General features: G+C 37.0%; 1 protein-coding gene across 1 annotated transcript; it reads left to right on the top strand.

The window, feature by feature from the left end:
* Positions 1-17,498: 17,498 nt before the first annotated feature.
* On the top strand, positions 17,499-18,571 carry LOC118015575 (olfactory receptor 4C11). The gene has a single exon (XM_035012318.1). It carries the CDS (start codon positions 17,499-17,501, stop codon positions 18,429-18,431), a length of 933 nt encoding a protein of 310 aa, XP_034868209.1. The 3' UTR covers positions 18,432-18,571.

Raw genomic sequence — 18,571 nt, 5'->3', positions numbered from 1 at the left:
ACAATACCAAGATGTTCAATCTCACTACTTATATTCAACATTTTATTATAGGTTTTTGCCAGAGAAATTAGGTTAAAAAATAAATAAAAGCATCCTCTTAAGAAAGGAAGAAGTAAAACTCTCTCTATTCACATAAGATATGATCTCATATATAGAAAATCCTAAAGACTCCACCAAAATAAGTATATATATTAGAACTAATAAATGAATTCAATCAATTTGAAGGATAAAAAAACAACATACAGAAATCAGTTGCATTTCTATACACTAATAAGAAACACCCTGAAAGACAAAAGAGAAAGCAATCCTATTTACAATAGCCTCAAAATCAGTAAAGTCTTAGGAATAAATTTAACTGAGGAGGTGAAAGAATTGTAGACTGAAAACCATGACACTGAAGACACAGATTGAAGAATACACAAATGAATGGAAAGGTATTCCATGTTCATGGATTAAAAAGATTAATATTGTGAAAATATCCAAACAAACCAAAGCTATAGATTCAATGCAATCCTGATCAAAATTCCAATGGCATTTTTCACAGGAAAAGATAAAACTGTCCTTATTTATCTCACACAAATCACAAAATTAACTTGGAATTAATCAGAGACTTAAATATAAGACCTAATAAAATAAACCTCCCAGAAGAAAACAGGGTGAAAGATTTTGGACATTAGTCTTCCAAAGAATTTCGGGGATTGGACAGAAAAAAAAAAAAAGAAGCAGGCAACAAAATCTAAAATGAACAAGTGGGGACTACATTAAACTAAAGAATTCTGCACAGCAAAGGAAATAGTACATTGAAGCAATCTACAGAATGGGAAAAATATTCACAAAACATATATCTGATAAGGGGTTACAAAAATAATAAAATAAAATACCTAATGAATTAATACAACTTAATAGCAATTAAATAAATAAATAATCCAATTAAAATTGGGCAAAAGACTTGAATAGTCATTTTTTTCAAAGAAGACATAAAATCATCAAAGTATATATGAAAAGGTGCTCAACCTCTCTAGCTGTCAATAAAATGTAAATCAAAACCACAACTGAATATCATCTCATTCCTGTTCAAATTGTTATTATAAAACAAAAACAAGAGATAAAAAATGTTAGCAAGAATATGGACAAAAGGAAACCTTTATTTTTTTATTTTTTTTATTATTATGTTATGTTAATCACCATACCTTACATCATTAGTTTTTGATGTACCTTTATACACTGTTGGTGGGAATATAAAATGGCATGTCCATTATGGATAACAATATGGTAAGACTTCAAAAAATAAAAAAAATGAACTACCATATTTATAAGATCTAGGAATTCTACTTCTGGGTATATTTGAAAGACTTAAAATCAGTATCTTGGAGACACCTGACTGGTTCAGTCAGTAGAGCATGTGGCTCTTCATCTCAGGGCCATGAGCTCAAGCTGAAAACTGGGTGTGGAACCTACCTAAAACAAATGAATAAATAAAGTTTTTAAATCAATATCTTGAAGAGACATCTGCACACCCATGATTATTCTAGCATTTTTTACAAAAGCTAAGATATGGGGGAAAAAATAAATGTGCCTCAATAGATAAATGAATAAAGAAGATAAATACTATTCAGCCTTAACAAGAAGGAAATCCTGCCATTTGCAATGACATGGTTAATCTGGAAAGCATTATGCTAAGTAAAATAAGCCAGAAAGAGAAAGTCAAATACTGTATGCTATCACTTATAGGTAAAATTGGGGTGGGGGAGAGAACAATTAGAGAACTTATTCTAGCTAAATTAAAGATTTATATTACGCTCCCATAACCAACACTGTGTGGTATTGCTCTAAGGATAAGCATATAGATCATTGAAACAATAGAATGTCCATAAGTAGACCTAAATGTGTGATTTTTTTTACAATGATGTTACGGTGATTGAACGGGGGAAAGAATAGATTTTTTCAACTAATTACGCTGGGTCTATTGGATATCCATCTGAGAAGTAAATGAACCTCAACTTCTATCTAACACCATACACAAAAATTAACTCAAAACAAGTCAAAGACCTAGATGTTAAAAGATAAACCTATAAAAATACTAGAAAGAGTATTTTTAACCTTGGGGTAGATCAATATTTATTAAATATCACACAATAATCATAACTAGAAGAAAAACTGAAAATTAGAATTTGTTAATATTTTAACTCTTAACTCTTTTGCTCATTGGATGTCATCATTTTATTTTAATTTTTTAAAGACTTTATTTACTTATTTGACAGAGAGAGACAGCTAGAGAGGGAACACAAGTAGGGGGAGTGGGAGAGGGAGAAGCAGGCTCCCTGCTCAGCAGGGAGCCAGACTCAGGGCTTGATCCCAGGACCCTGAGATCAGGGTCTGAGCAGAGGCAGACACTTAACAACTTAGTCACCCATTATTTTAAATGAATTTAATTTTAAAATTTAATGAATTTAAATTTTAAAATGAAAAGGCAATGCATGGACTAGGAAAAACTATATAAATATATAGACACACACACACATATAAGCATTTTATATTATATGCAATTTATATAGAATTTTACATATAAATTATATATAAATAGATACACTATATTTTTATATGTAAGTGATATATATGACAAAAAGACCTATATCTAGGATATATAAATAACACTTAAATTTTAGTAATACGAAACCCAGAGCTACTATTTTTATGCAATTTCTTATTCAAAACTGGATGTTTCTCAAACATGTCTCTTCAGCATACTTGCTTCTAAGACAAAGTCTTTCCATCAAAGGAGATAATTAATTCCAGAGAGAGGAAGCAGCAGCTAAAAGCCAAGGTCCTTGAATCTTTTTGGAAACCTCTTTAAATATCCATGTAGTGCCAGGTGAAAGTGTTGTAGCGGGGGGCGAGGGGGGTTACATTTCCAGAGCAAGATTCATTATGGTAGGAATGACCCATCTGAAAGTGTTTCCTCCATATTTCTTGCCTCTTGCCTATGAGACCAGATCCATCTGGAGATCTTTTCTCTGTAGTGTGCTAAAAGAATTCATTCTAAAATCAAATCCCAGATTTTCTATGAAGAATTTTGAGGCTTTAGGCTAAGAGGAAAATTTTAGACTTATAGAAAAAACTTTCTCAAGAACTGCTGAGTGATTACTGAATTACTGAAATAGTCTTTGTCTGAGTGTCTCATATATTTCATACTGAAAGTTTCCTATCCAAGATGAGGTCGGTTTGAAGACGAAATTATTTCTGAAATCCCATAGACATCATTTAGATCATCCAAGTCTATAAGGTAAGTTTTTCAGTAGCATGGAAGCATCTTAAAGATTGGTATGTTCTATATGTAGTAATCAATATGTTTCAACATTTTTCAAATACAGTAATATTTTATCCACACACCAGTTCTTCAAAAGATAGTTGGTAAATGTCATTAACCTAATTTAGCAAATGAAAACTTTGAGGCTCATAGAATTATGCAATTTTTAGGACCCAGCTCTCTGACATCAGGAGCTTTCTTCTGCCGTGAGACACCTCCTTTACATTCAAGACTAATCATGAGCATGAAAATAATGTGTATATACTCCACACACAGAAAAGACATAAATATGAGTAATGAACGATATAAATCACCAGTCATTTAGTCCAAGCATGACCAGGGACAGTCCTTCCTGAGGTTAACTGCTATTGATAATGTGAGTCTCTGTGGCTTCTTGAAAAGTAAAATTGGAGATGAACCTTCCTGATCTTATTGCATGGTTAAATATTTATCTGTATTTCACTCAAAATACCAATTCTTCCTATCTCCTACCTGCATACACAGTCACAAAAATAGGTGAAAGTTTTTAATGTGCCCACAGTAATGTGGTGGGTATGTTTATATATGTTTCTTCAATCAATTCTCATAACACCTGGGATATGGATATGATCATTCTCACTTTATGTGATGAAGAAGCAATGATGTAAGGTGCCAAGAAATGCACCCTGGATAAAAGAAGTGGCAAGTGCAAAAGGCAAGATTCCAAGCTAGTCTCTCTCATTTTCAAACCAATACACTACACTTAACTACTGTGGTAGTCATTTTCAACATTGTGCAGAAAAATCCAGGGACCCATGATTGTAAGGGGATTGGGAAGGGAGGAAATGGAGCTGCATTAGAGGTCAAGGTAAAAGTTCAATTCAATGAAACTAGTACCACCTTTTTATTAATATTTAGGGATTCCATGCGTGCGTGTGTGTGTTCATGAAATTACCTCATGTACATTTTTCTGAAATAACATTAATGTCATTATAATTATTATGGTCATGCCAAAAGCAGATTACTAATTCAATATCACTTATTATTACATAACAATGTAGGGCAAGGATTAAAAATTTGGAGGAAATTTAACAAATATAATATGATCTAATATTGTTTCTACCTTTTATTATCTGCTTGACCATAGGCAGGATCCTTAACTTCTTCTCTATGTTTGTATCTCCTATTGTGTAAAAGCAGTATAAAATAATAGTGGTAATAATCTCACAGGTTTGTAGTGAGAATTAAACAACCACATTTCTGCAAAAACAGAGCACAGCAAGTAACTAGTAAGTTTTAGTTGATATTATCATTATGATTACTATTAACATCAGTCTCTGCAATTGTTTCTTCATTTGCAAAATAGATAAATAATACTAACCGCACAGGTTACTGCAATGCCATACACATTCCAATCAATCATTACAAATATATTTATCAGCTATTATAATATTACTGGATTTGACAACATGTATTATCAATTCTTTTGTAGTAGCTCCTGGGGCCTTTTATTACATTCTCATAAGAAACACCATTACACTTTTTGTCAACTATTATAAATGGTCTCATACTGGGCTTTCTGTCACTGGCTTGCATCCCCTTACTGAACCTCATCCTACTTCATCAAGGCACACAAAGATCTTTACCAAACTTGTATGCAAGAGTCATGCTTCCTCCAATTCCTTTTCATCCTTCCACCCATATCCTCAATTACCTTCCATGGGTCCCCATTTCCTAAGGATAAGGGAAAAATTACTAGCTCTATATTCATAGCCTTGACATCCATTTCTGCACACTCTTTTCAAACTTAGCTGCCAATACCACTACTTCAAGATAAGTTCTTGGTCATCCATACAATGAAGTGTGCACAGATGATCTTCAAGAAATCATTACTACTTTCTATCTCAAAAACCTCATGAGAATCCACAACTCAGTAGAATCTAGGCATTTACTATTTATGAGATGAAGAAGCTTAATAAAGTCAAGTTTACATTAATCAACAGGAATTTCTTTTTCAGGCAATGCAATTAGTCATAAAATTAAATAATGGAGAATAGGAACAATGTGACAGAGTTTGTTCTACTGGGGCTCACAGAGAATCCAAAGATGCAGAAAATCATATTTGTTGTGGTTTCGGTCATCTACATCATCTCTGTGGTAGGGAATGTGCTCACCGTGGTCATATCACTACCAGCCCATTATCAGGGTCCCCCATGTACTTTTTCTTGGCCTATCTCTCTTTCATTGATGCCTGCTATTCTTCTGTCAACACCCCTACACTGATCTTAAATTCACTCCGTGAAAAGAAGACCATCCCATTCAATGCCTGTATTACCCAAATATTTGGAGAACATTTTTTGGAGGTGCTGATGTCATCCTGCTCACTGTGATGGCCTATGACCTCTATGTGGCCATCTGCAAGCCATTGCACTACATGACCATCATGAATCAGCAGGTGTGTGGCCTGATAATGGGAGTGATGTGGGTGGAAGTCTTCCTACATGCAACCATACAAATCTTCTTTATCATCCCATTACCCTCTGTGGCCCTAATGTCATAGATCATTAGGAACCTGGGTCTTGCCTTCACAGAGCTTTGGTTACACTGAGAGATACACAGAGGGGAGCAGAAAATGACAAAAACTTGTCATAAATGGTAAGGTAGTGGCTTCACAGGGTGCTATGGAAGCAGGTTTGAGGGATACACAGCAAAGAATGAGGGTCAAGAAAGGTTCCAAGATGAAAAGACAAGCAACATGGAACCTGAAACATGAAATCAAGTCAGCAGTGTGAATATGTTCACATCAGGTGAAGTAGGAGCATTCCTACAAGACAGAATACATAACAAAGGCCAGGGGGTGGAAATCAGTATGCAGGAAACCTCAAGAAATCAGTGTGGCTGTGGTTGTTAATTCATCTATTCAGTCAACAATTATTTAATGAACTACCACCGTGTGCCAGGCAGTGTGCTAGACAATGAGCTTATAAAAGGTAAACAGCAGGATATGAACCTGGAGAGACAGGAATAGGGAAGATGAAGAAAGGTCTCATAATCATGTTAAGATTTACTGCTAAATACAATGGGACAAACATTGGGAGGACTTTTGAACCAGTGAGTGATGCAGTTTGATCTCAGTTTGAGATGAGAGCTGTATGGGTTATCAGTGGGGGAAATGGATTGAAGGGAACAAGAGTGGCAGCAGGATGTTAATATAATGATTTGGGTGTGAAAGGATGGAGGCCTGAAATCTGGTGGTGTCAGTGAGGATACAGAACGTGGTGGGCACTGCTCTGTTCAGCTCCACTTCCCTTCAATCCTCCAATGTCCCAGTTGTTGTATGTCTGGGCTACTAATAGCTCAGAGCTCAGTGCCCCATCTTTTCTGTATATTTCCTCCAGAATGAAATTATAGGCTATGCCCATCATCCTAGGACCCAGCAGGAGCCAATGAAAGATAGGCTGGTCCCTTTGCCTCAAGGTGGAACCAGTCTTGTATTACAATGGATACCACAGAGTTCCCTTGATTCCGAGCTGATGCTAAGCCCCAGTTGAGACCACAACCTTCTTCCTGTACTGTAGTCAGCTTCCCTCCACCCTTGTCCTTATAAATCATTTTCAGTAAAATCCTCATCTCAGAATTTACATCTAGGGAACTCAATCTAACACAGAGACATAGAAAAGGTTAAGAAATACTTAAAAGTATAAACAGAAGAACTTGACATGGGATGACGATTTAAGAAAGAAGTCATTGTTGAAAACCAGATTCTTCCTTAGATTAATGGAAGGATGAGGGAACAGAAAAGATGAGACATTTTGGCAGTTGATGTGGCTTCTCCCTCTTAGCCTGAAGTATTAACTCTGCATTTCCTAAGGAAACTGTGATGGCCCCCACCCCAGGCAGTTGCCCTACAAAAAGGGTTCATTCTCCTCAGGACCCACCCCCACCACCCTCTTTGCTCCTAGACCTATAACTAGACATGATTCCCAGAAGACCCCTAACGGTGAGGTACTAAATGTGACCCATGAGAAACACACTACACTCCAGAATAACTATGTGAGTTTTCTAATTTATAAAGTTAGATATAGAATAATCATGGAAGAAACATAAAATTCAATAAAGTCAAATTTCTTGATATGGGTCACTAAGAAGAGATTCTTCATTTAATATTGTAGCTGGAACTGAGGAAAAGCTAAGCTTTTCTGTTCAGTCGCTAAAGCATGAATGAAAAGGTGGACCACATTAGGCTAATTAGAAACGCAAAACCTCCTTGGTTTTAATGGAAAGGGAGCGATTTAACGCTATGGAGAGATTGGAATGTTAGAATGGATTTGTCATTTAAGATTTACTTAACCCCCCTGGGAGGATCCAGAAGACATACCTTTCATATGACCCTGAGAAATAAATTTGTCAGGCTAGTCCCAGCATCCTTGAAAACCTCTGTGATCACTGTTTTCTATAAACAAGACCTTTAGTGTCAGTAAACTGGAAATCCTAATGCAACGGGAGGTATTTGATCCTAGATAATAGTGGCCAATTGGTAGCACTCAACAACCTTAAAGGCAAGGTGGGCATGCTTCCCATAAAGGACAGAAGATTCAAAACAGCAATCAGAATAATCAATACAAGCATAATCAGATTGTTGGCTAGTTTATAACATTGTTCCTAGAAGTCAAATAGAGAGGAAGCCTCTCTATTCAAGTTTTACTTGATCTGGGTAGTAAAAACGGTCTAGGTTAAGTAAACAGAAGTCTAACTTAATCATAACAGCAGAGATTCATGACCTCACAATCAATTCCCAGACTCAAACCAGTTTATAGAGTGAAAATTCCTTGAATAAAGGGGAGATTGGGTCTTCCTGAGGAAGGACTCTGGGACATTGCTAAAAAAATCTTATAATAATCTTTCCCTCAGCCTTCCCCAAAAGAGGCCTGTGGCCTTTTATCAGTCAAAGTGTGTGTTGGAGAAAAGAAAATAAGCAGACCTTTCAGGAACTCCTGGACACTGGCATTGACCTGAAATTGATTCCAGAAAACCCTCAACAACAGTGTGATTCACCAGGCAGAGCATCAGTTTACAGAGGACAGATTGTCACTGGAGTTTTAGGTCAGGCCTACTTTGCATCGGGACCAATAGGTCACTGAACTCATCCTATGGTTACATCCCCAGTTCCAGAATGCATAATTTGAATAGACATACTCTGCAACTGGCAGAATCCCCACATTGGTTCCCTGGCATGTGGACTGAGGGCTATTGTGGTGAAAAGCCAAGTGGAAGCCTCTAGAACTGCCTCTACGTAGGTAAGAGTAAACCGAAAGTGATACCACATCCCTGGAGGAATCATAGAGATTAGCGCCACCATCAAGGACTTGAAAGATACGGAGGTGGTGATTCCTACAACATACACATTTACCTCACTTATTTGGCCTATGCAGGAGTTAGATGGATCTTGGAGAATGACAGTAGATACTTATAAGCTTAACCAGGTGGAGAATCCACTAAATTATACCTGCTGTACCAGATGTGGTTTCCTTGCTTGAACGAATTAACAGATTCTCTGATACCTGGTATGCAGCACCTGATTTGGCAACTGCTTCTTATCTCCCTGTCAGTAAGGACCATCAGAGGCAGTTTGATTTCAGCTTACAAGGCCAGCAATATGCCTTCCCTGCCCTACCTCAGGGTTCTGTCAACTCGCCAGGACTATGTCATATTTTATTTCATAGGGAACTCTATTATCTTTCATTCTACAAGATATCCATACTGGTCTGTCATATTGATGACATTATGCTGAATGGATGTAGTGATCAAGACTTAACTACTCTAGATTTATTAGTAAGACATTTCTGGGTCAGAGGATGGAAAATAAATACAATTAAAATTCAGGGGACTGAAACTCAGTGAATTTTCCAGTGGCCGAGAGTATAGAGCATATCAAGATAGCCCTTTTGAAGGAAAAATACAATAGGATAAAGACAGAGAGGGAGACAAACCATAAGACACACCTAACTATAGAAAACAAACTGAGGGTTGCTGAAAGGGAGGTAGGTAGGGTGATGGGGTAACTGGAGGATGGACATTAAGGAGGACACTTGATGTAATGAGCACTGGGTGTTATATGTGACTGATGAATCACTAAATTCTACCACAAAATTAATAATACACTATATGTGAACTAACTTGAACTTAAATAAAACAAGACAGAGGATCATAAGGGAAGGGAGGGAAAAATGAAACAAGACGAAACCAGAGAGGGAGACAAACCATAAGAGACTCTTAATCTCAGGGAACAAACTGAGGGTTGCTGGAGTGGAGGAGGGTGGGAAGGATGGGGTGGCTGGGTGATGGACATTGGGGAGGGTATGTGCTGTGGTGAGTGCTGTGAATTGTGTAAGACTGATGAATCACAGACCTGCACCCCTGAAACAAATAATACATTATATGTCAATAAAAAATAATAATAATAAAATAAATAAAATGTAAAGATAATAATAAATAAATAAAACAAAAGATATCCCTTTTAAGGTGAAGGGTATCTTGGTCCATCTAACCCCTCCAACACCAAAAAGATACACAATACTCATTAGGCCCCTTTGGATTGGAAAACCAATGTGTTCTTCATTTGGGTGTTTTACTCTGACCTATTTATCAAGTGACTCAAAAGTTGCTAGTTTGCATTGAGCTCAGAAAAAAGAAACGGTTCTGCTACAGGTCCAGGCTGTAGTGAAAGCTTCTATTCCACATGGGTGTCAGGATTCAGCAAGTCCTACTGTGCTTCATGTGCCAATGGAAGTAAAGGATTCATGAAGCACTGAGTGTTATATAAAAACAACGAATCGTGGAATCAAAAACTAATGATGTATTGGATGGTGACTAACATAACATAAAAAAATAAAATTAAAAAAAAAGAAAAGGATGCTGTTGGAGTCTTTGGCTGTCCTCTATACATGAATTGCAGTGCAGGCCCTCAGGATTTTGGAGCAAAGTCCTGCCATCCTCTACAGATAATTGCTCTTCTTTTTAGAAATGGCTCTTGGCCTGCAACCAGGCCTTAGCAGAGACTAAACACTTAACCATGGCCATCAAGCTTCTGTGAAGCCAGAACTGCTTATCATGAACTTGGTGTTTTCGGATTCATAGAGCCATAAAGTTGGGTGTACAAAGTAGCACTCCTTTATGAAACAGAAAAGTCACAGGTTATCTACAGTTTTGCTTTCCAAGGTTTCATTACCTGAGGTTCAGAAGCAGGCGATCCTCCTTCTGCCATAATATCACAAGGTCAGCAGTATCCTATTTGTACATCACAGTGCCATGTCATTCACATCATACCATCTCATATCATGACAGCAAGAAGGGTGAATACAGTACATCCAGGTATTTTGAAAGAGAGAGAGGGAATATATTCAGATAACTTTTGTTACAGTTTATTGTTATAATTTTTCTTTTTTATTATTATTGTTATTAATTTCTTACTGTGCCTAATTTATAAATTAACTTTCATCACAGGTATATATGTATAGAAAAAAATATAGTATATGTAGGGTTCAGTACCCTCTATAATTTCAGACATTAATGGGGTCGTGAAACACATCGCTCTCCCCACATAATGAGGGACCTCTGTACAGAGGGACAGAGAGCACAAGTAGGCAGAGAGGCAGGCAGAGGGAGAGGGAGACGCAAGCTCCCTGCTGAGCAGAGAGCCCAAAGCTTGGCTTAATCCCAGGACTTTGGGATTATGACCGGAGCCAAAGGCAGACGCTTAACTGACTGAGCCACCCAGACTCCCCGTGTTTTCTTTACTTGAACTTTAAGTATGGTTTAAGGAGATGTATATAGGTGCTAGGTAGTTAAGCAATGAACTTGTACTGACTAATTTTATGGGTTAACTTGCCTAGACCACAGGGTGCGCAGATATTTTTTTGACTATTGTTTTGGGTTGTGACTATGAGATTTTTCTGGATGATATTAATTTTTGAATTGATAGACTGAATAAAGAAGATTGCTTTCACTAAAGTAGGGTCCTCATCCAACCAAAGGAAGGCCTGCAAATTACAAAAGGCTAACCTCCCCTGAGTAAGAGGGAAATCTCCTGCCTGAGTGCTTTCAAACATTAGCTTTTCCTGTCTGATGGCTTGCTCACTGACACATCAACTCTTCCCTGATTCTACACTAGCCTCCTGCCTATGGACCTAAACAGGGACATCAGCTCTTATCAGTTTATAGCAGTTTCTGGTCTTTAGACTCAAAATGGGACATAGACTGCAGATTTTGTGGTATACCTACAGTGGAATATTATTCAGCGTTGAAAAAGAATATATTTCTGACCCATGCTACAAGACAGATAAACTTTGATGACATATTAAATGAAATAAGCTGTTTCTTTTTGATAAACTTTATATTTTATAAAGGTTTATATTTATAGGGAAATTGTGGAAATGATATAGAGTTCCAATATGCTCTGCACTCAGTTTCCCCTGTTACCATCTTACATAGTATGGTACGTTTGTCACAACGAATTCACTTCACATGAACATATTATTTTTAACAAATATCCATACTTTTTTCAGATTACTTTGATTTTAACTAATGCCGTTTTTCTTCTCCAGAATGTCATCCAGCATACCACATTAGATTCAGTTGTTGTGTGTTCTTCAGTAACTCCAGACAGTGACAGTTTCTCTGAATGTTCTTTTATTTATTTATTTCAAGTGTGATTAACATACAGCATTAGATCAGTTTCAAGTGGATAAAATAATAATTCAACAATTCTAAGGACACCTGGTTGGCTCAGTAGGTTAAGCTTGTGCCTTCAGTTCATGTCATGATCCCAGGGTCCTGGGATGAGCCCTGCATGGAGCTCTCTAGTTAGAGGGGAGCCTGCTTCTCCCTAAGCCTATGCTCCCCCTGCTTGTGCTCTTTCTCTCCCTCTGTCTCTCTCTGATAATAAATAAATAAATACATAAATAAATAAAATTTAAAAAAATTTTAAAAGAATTTTATAGTTTACTCAGTGCCCATCATGGTAAGTACACTCTTAAAGTTTCTTGTTGTTGCTGTTTTTTTAATTTATTTATTTATTTGAGAGAGAGAGAGCTCAAGCAGGAGGAGGACAGAGGGAGAGAGAGACAGAGAAATAGACTCCCTGCTTAGTGTGGAGCCCCCTGAAGGGCTCAATCCCAGGACCCTGAGATCATGACTTGAGCCAGAACAAGAGTCGGAGGCTTAATCAACTGAACAAAGCAGGCACCCCTGAACTTTTCTTGTTTCTGATGAACTTGACAGTTTTGAGCAGAACTAGACAAACATTTTATATAAAAACCTTCATTTGGGGTTTGTCTGATATTTTACTCAAGATTGGACTGGGGCTATGGGTTATTGGGAGAAAGGTCACAGAGGCAAAGTGCCATTTGCATCACATCCTGCCAGTGGGTACATATTTTCAATGTGACTCATCACCATTGATGTTAACCTTGATCACATGTTTGAGGTAGTGTCTTCCATATTTCTCTTTAAATTTTACTCCCCCCTGCCCCACTCCACAATGTGTTTTTTAAAAGGAACTCACTTGTGTGCAGCCTACAAATAAGAGATTGAGTGTTATCCTATAACCTTTGAGAGCAGAGTACCTACAAAATCGTTATGAATTCCTTTTTATGGGAGCTTTATCTATTATCCCCTATTTATTAGTTATTTATTTAAGTGATTTATATCATTATGAACTTGTGGATTTTTTACACTATGAGTTATATTTCAACTCAGTGTCATTTATTTTGTTGCTCAAATCTTTTCCAAATTTTGGCACTGGAGGCTCTTCCCATGGGCTCTTGTTTCCCTTTGGCATATTCTCATCAGTGTGAATGTACTTGTGTGTGTGTGTGTGTTGTGTGTGTGTGTCTTTGTGTGTGTGTGTATTAGCACTTCTTTCCCTTCTAGAATTACAAGATGTTCCAGTTCATCTCCTACATTCCCTGCCGCAGACCTAGAATCCGTCATTTCTTTAAGAAATCTTAATTCATTTTCTTTGATAATGGTATCAGGAACCATGCCCTGGCCACTAGATAACTAGATAATCACTGTTTTTTTTTTTATTTTAGTCAAAATACGTCATTTATGGCCCACATAAGCCCCTTGCAAGAATTGATCACTTTTTTCCCATAATCTAATAATACATATTGAAAATTAAGTTCTTTCTCATATCTAGCTAATACTTCTTAATTAAAAGGAAAGGAAGACTTTAGGGAATGACCTTCCCCAGACTCCTATATTTTGCATCATTCATGTTAAATATTCCTGCAGGAAAGGCAAAAGAGAAGCATTTCCCAGTCAAAATTACATGTGAGGGTACGTTTAAGAAAGTGTGGGATGAATCCAGGACAAACTTTATCTTCTGGCATGCGTGTAAGAACCTGAGCCTCAGTGGCATCAAAAGAGATCAGATAGAATTTTAGAAACACTTTTTTTCTTAATTCTCATTTGAGTAAAGTACAGCCAAATTACCTTGAGAAGAAAAGAGTACGAATGAACATCCTAACCTTTGCAAAAGCTCTTATCAAAACTGGTAAGATTTCTCTTGGGGATTAACTTAGTTGTTTTTAATACTCTGAGAAAATTCATCTGATCGATTCCATAGTGTGCATCTAACATGTAAAAGGCATCTATGGAAGGATAGAAAATTTAGGGAATTTTCTAAAAGAGCTTTACAATCGAAACTGAGAAGACAGAAAAACAGAAACGCATAGCAGCTCCGGGTGGAGATCTAAGCAAAGAGAAATAATATCTGAGCATTCCAGGAAATGCTCCATGGAGTTGATGATTTTACTTTGGATGGAGTAAGCTTCCCTTTTCAGTGGTAACTGCATATTGAATAGGACTGAACACTATTGGATTGTATCAATAGGAAATTCTCTTAATTCTTTCATTCACATTATGAATACTTATTATTAAATATGTACTTTTTTCTAGATGTTAAATTCAGCCGTGAACAGATAAAAATTACCCTCTTTATGGTGCTTCATTCCAATGTATGCCACTCATATCTATTATTATGTGAAATATACAAGTATCTGTCTATATCTCTATCAGGTAGATGGATGATAGATTGACAGATTGATCAATTAATACATAGATAAATAGATGTCTTTTTTTTTTTTCAAAGATTTTATTTATTTATTTGAGAGAGAGAGAATGAGAGAGCACATGAGAGGGGGGAGGGTCAGAGGGCAAAGCAGACTCCCTGCTGAGCAGGGAGCCCGATGTGGGACTTGATCCCGGGACTCCAGGATCATGACCTGAGCCGAAGGCAGTCGCTTAACCAACTGAGCCACCCAGGCGCCCAATAGATGTCTTTTTATTGTACTTAACTGTTAGAAACAACAGAAAAGTTTTCATTCCTATTTGCTGAAGAGTTGGACAAAGAACATATTTGGCGAACTTCTCTAAGAGTGCAGGGGAACCCGTAGTGAATGGCAGTGTTGGGGCATGGGGCATGATGTGGTAAAGAGCCTTGAGTCCAGAACTGTCTCTAGCTGACTCACCCTCTTAAACAGACATTTAAATCTCATCTGGCCCTGGGAATCTTGCTGTCCCAGCAGCCCATGCCAGAAGACAGTTGTTATGAACCAGTAATATGCCAATGTGATTAACAAACCATTTACTAAGAGAAGGTTTTTGAGCTTTTATTTTTAATGAAACATGATTATGACATATTTTCAACTACCAAAGGAAATACTTTAAGACACAGGTCATCCTCCTGACTTTGATTCCAAGAAAGCAACTTCCCCACCCTGAGGCCACAAATATTATGTAATTTTGGTACTATCTTAAATACAATTAATTGGTAAGAGTCCGTGTGTGTGATATATATTATTCTGCTGATAATGAAAATATTACCATCCTCTGCATAGCGTTCTGAACTCTATCACTTTTCAAAATATTTTAGAAACCATTGCATATATATCCACTTCCTTTTTTTGTGTGTTAATCACCATACATTACATCATTAGTTTTTTTATTATTGCATAAAATACCATCCCTGACTCATTTAGCTTCCTTCTGATGGGCATTGAAGTTGTTTCTTACCTTTGGCCAACTTGGAAAGGACTGCTGTGATTGTCCTTGTGCCTGTGAGTGGATTACTTGCGGCAAATGGACTCATAGTCTATGTGCCATTGAAGTATCATCAATGCTGAAAATCACTCCCCAAGAAATTGCACCGCCTTAAACCCCTACCAAAATTGTGTGGGATCAATTGTTTCCCACATTATTTTCAGTAGTCTTTGTTAAGATATATTTATCAATGGGGCACCTGGGTGGCTCAGTCATTAAGCGTCTGCCTTTGGCTCAGGTCATGATCTCAGGGCCCTGGGATCGAGCCCTGCATCGGGCTCCCTGCTCAGCGGGGAGTCTGCTTCTCCCGCTCCCTCTGCCAGCTGTTCCCCCTGCTTGTGTTCTCTCTCTATCAAATAAATAAATAAAATCTTAAAAAAAAACACATTTTTCAAAAAGGTCTTTATTTAATTTATTAATCTGATAAGTGAAAAGATATATAATTGGAATTTAAATTTGAATGTATTTAGATATGAATGAAATTGATTATCTATTCACATTTTTAATAAGAAGAGTTTCTTTTGAAATCAATTATTTGACCCATTTTCATTTGCACTTTTTTTTTAAAGATTTTACTTATTTAGAGAGAGGGAGAGTGTGTGTGTGAGCAGGAGAAGGGGCAGTGGGAGAGGGAGAGAGAGAATCTTAAGCAGGCTCCACACCAGACACAGAGCCTGGCATGGGGCTCGATCCCATAACCCTGAGATCATGACCTGAGTGGAATCCAGAGTCGGACGCATAAGTGACTGAGCCACCCAGGTACCCTAAGCATTAAGTTTTTAAAGATTGATCCTTGAAATCTAATTATATTTGAGAAACTTTTGCTTTTGTCTGGAATACATGAGGTAAATATACTTAAATGACTTGTCACTTATGCTTTTAATTGTGCTACTATTTGGAAAATATATGTGATGAGGACAGAGAATGTTATTCCACTGTTAGGCATATATAAATAAATATTAGTTCCCTTCCTCTTTCTGTCTCCTCTTACTGAAGTCAGAATATGGGACACTCAAGAATATAGATTCCAAGAATTCTATTGAAAAGTTTCAGCTATGACTTGGAACTTCCTTAGCTCATTTTCTAAATCCCTGGTGCTTAAAATAACATGAAATTTGAAAAAAATGTTTTTCTTTGTGCCAGATGTTCTCTATTTATATTTATTTAGTCTGAGTCTCTCCTTGTTTCTTAAGAAAATATGCTGAAAGACCCATTAAAATACTGAAAGAGGCAAAGAGTGGGTATTAAGGAGGGCACATATTGCATGGAGCACTGGGTGTTATATGCAAACAATGTATCATAGAACACTACCTCAAAAACTAATGATGTATTGTATTGTGACTAGCATAACATAATAAAAAAAGGCAAAGATTTAATTTTGGACAACATCGTACAATTTCAAAAGTACAAAGCTTTATGATAGAAGCTGAATTTAAAACTACAAACAACTAGAAATTATTGAGAGTTAAAGTAACAGGAAATAAACAGTCAAACTAACAGATTAAAATAAATTTCAGGATGGACTGGATTAATTGAGGAAAGCTCACTGCTAAAATATTGTTTCTCCCTTCTCTCTCTCTCTCACTCTCTCTCTCAGGTTACATTAAGGGGAACACTATCAAAAGTTTCTACATCATTCCTTGAATGTTCAGAATATTTACGAGAAGATACTTTATAACTGAACTACCAGTTTCAAGTGGTGTGAAAGGGCATTATGTAAATCATGCATGAGTTTTCTCCATTTGTCAACATTCTACCCTAAAAGGATCTTGCCATAAACTAAAGAAAGACATTCAGCTCAGAAAGATACCCTCCCAATCCAAATCCCCTAAATTAATGTTTTTTATGCCTGAAGAATCAGGTACTCTAATTATTGATATATTTGATTGTTTCCATAAGCAATCAAGTGAATAGATTATGAATAAATATTATGATTTCCACTTTATTCAGAAGAAAAAAACATGAAAGGTAAGGGATTACACACAGGTAAGTGGCATATCCATGATCAAGCATATGGATATGATCTCAAAATGGAGTATCATTTCATAATATTTCTTTCTTTACAGATTAATTATTTCTAACCTGCGCTTTCTCCACTTTGCCTGAAATAATGCAGCAAAATAACAGCGTAACTGAGTTCATCCTATTAGGATTGACACAAGATCTTATGAAAAAGAAAATGATATTTGTAATCTTCTTCATTTTATATATGGGAACCATGATAGGGAATTTACTGATTATAGTGACCATCAAGTTCAGCCAGACACTTGGGAGCCCCATGTACTTTTTCCTATTTTATTTGTCTCTTGCTGATTCCTGCATTTCAACATCCACAGCCCCCAGACTAATTGTGGACTCACTCTCTGCAAAAAGAATCATAACTTATAATGAGTGCATGACTCAAGTCTTTGCACTACATTTCTTTGGCTGCATGGAGATCTATGTCCTCATCCTCATGGCTGCTGATCGCTATGTGGCCATCTGTAAGCCCCTACGTTACCCAACCATCATGAGGCAGCAGGTCTGCACAATCCTGATTGTTCTTGCATGGATAGGGTCTTTTATCCATTCTATAGCCCAGATTATCCTGGCTTTGAGGTTGCCCTTCTGTGGACCGAATTTGATTGATCATTACTGCTGTGATTTGCAGCCCTTGCTGGAACTTGCTTGCATGGACACATACATGATCAACCTACTGTTGGTGTCTAACAGCGGGGTCATTTGCTCAAGCAGTTTTGTGATTCTGATGATCTCATACATTGTCATCTTGCATTCCCTGCGAAACCACAGTGCAGAAGGGAGGAAAAAAGCTCTCTCTACTTGTACTTCTCACATCATTGTAGTAGTTTTATTCTTTGTTCCATGTATATTCATATATACACGCCCCCCAACCACTTTCCCCATGGACAAGATGGTGGCTGTATTTTATACTATTGGGACCCCTTTTCTCAACCCACTCATCTACACACTGAGAAATGCAGAAGTGAAAAATGCCATGAGAAAGCTATGGCATATAAAAATTACCACAGAAAGCAAAAGATGAATTGAGGGCTTTGGCTGATTCCTTAATCTGTACAGATATCAAATATGATAGTGTATATCCTGACTTGTACAAGACACTCTAACACCTGATTTCCTCATTTTTTTCTGTACTTCTGTCCTTAAACTAATAGCTTCCCTCAT

Source organism: Mirounga leonina, unplaced genomic scaffold, assembly GCF_011800145.1.
Source record: "Mirounga leonina isolate KUSES-001 unplaced genomic scaffold, KU_Mleo_1.0 Mir_166, whole genome shotgun sequence".
Taxonomy (NCBI): Eukaryota; Metazoa; Chordata; class Mammalia; order Carnivora; family Phocidae; genus Mirounga; species Mirounga leonina.
Note: the sequence above shows the minus strand (reverse complement) of the source record. Positions and strands in the feature narration are given on the sequence as shown.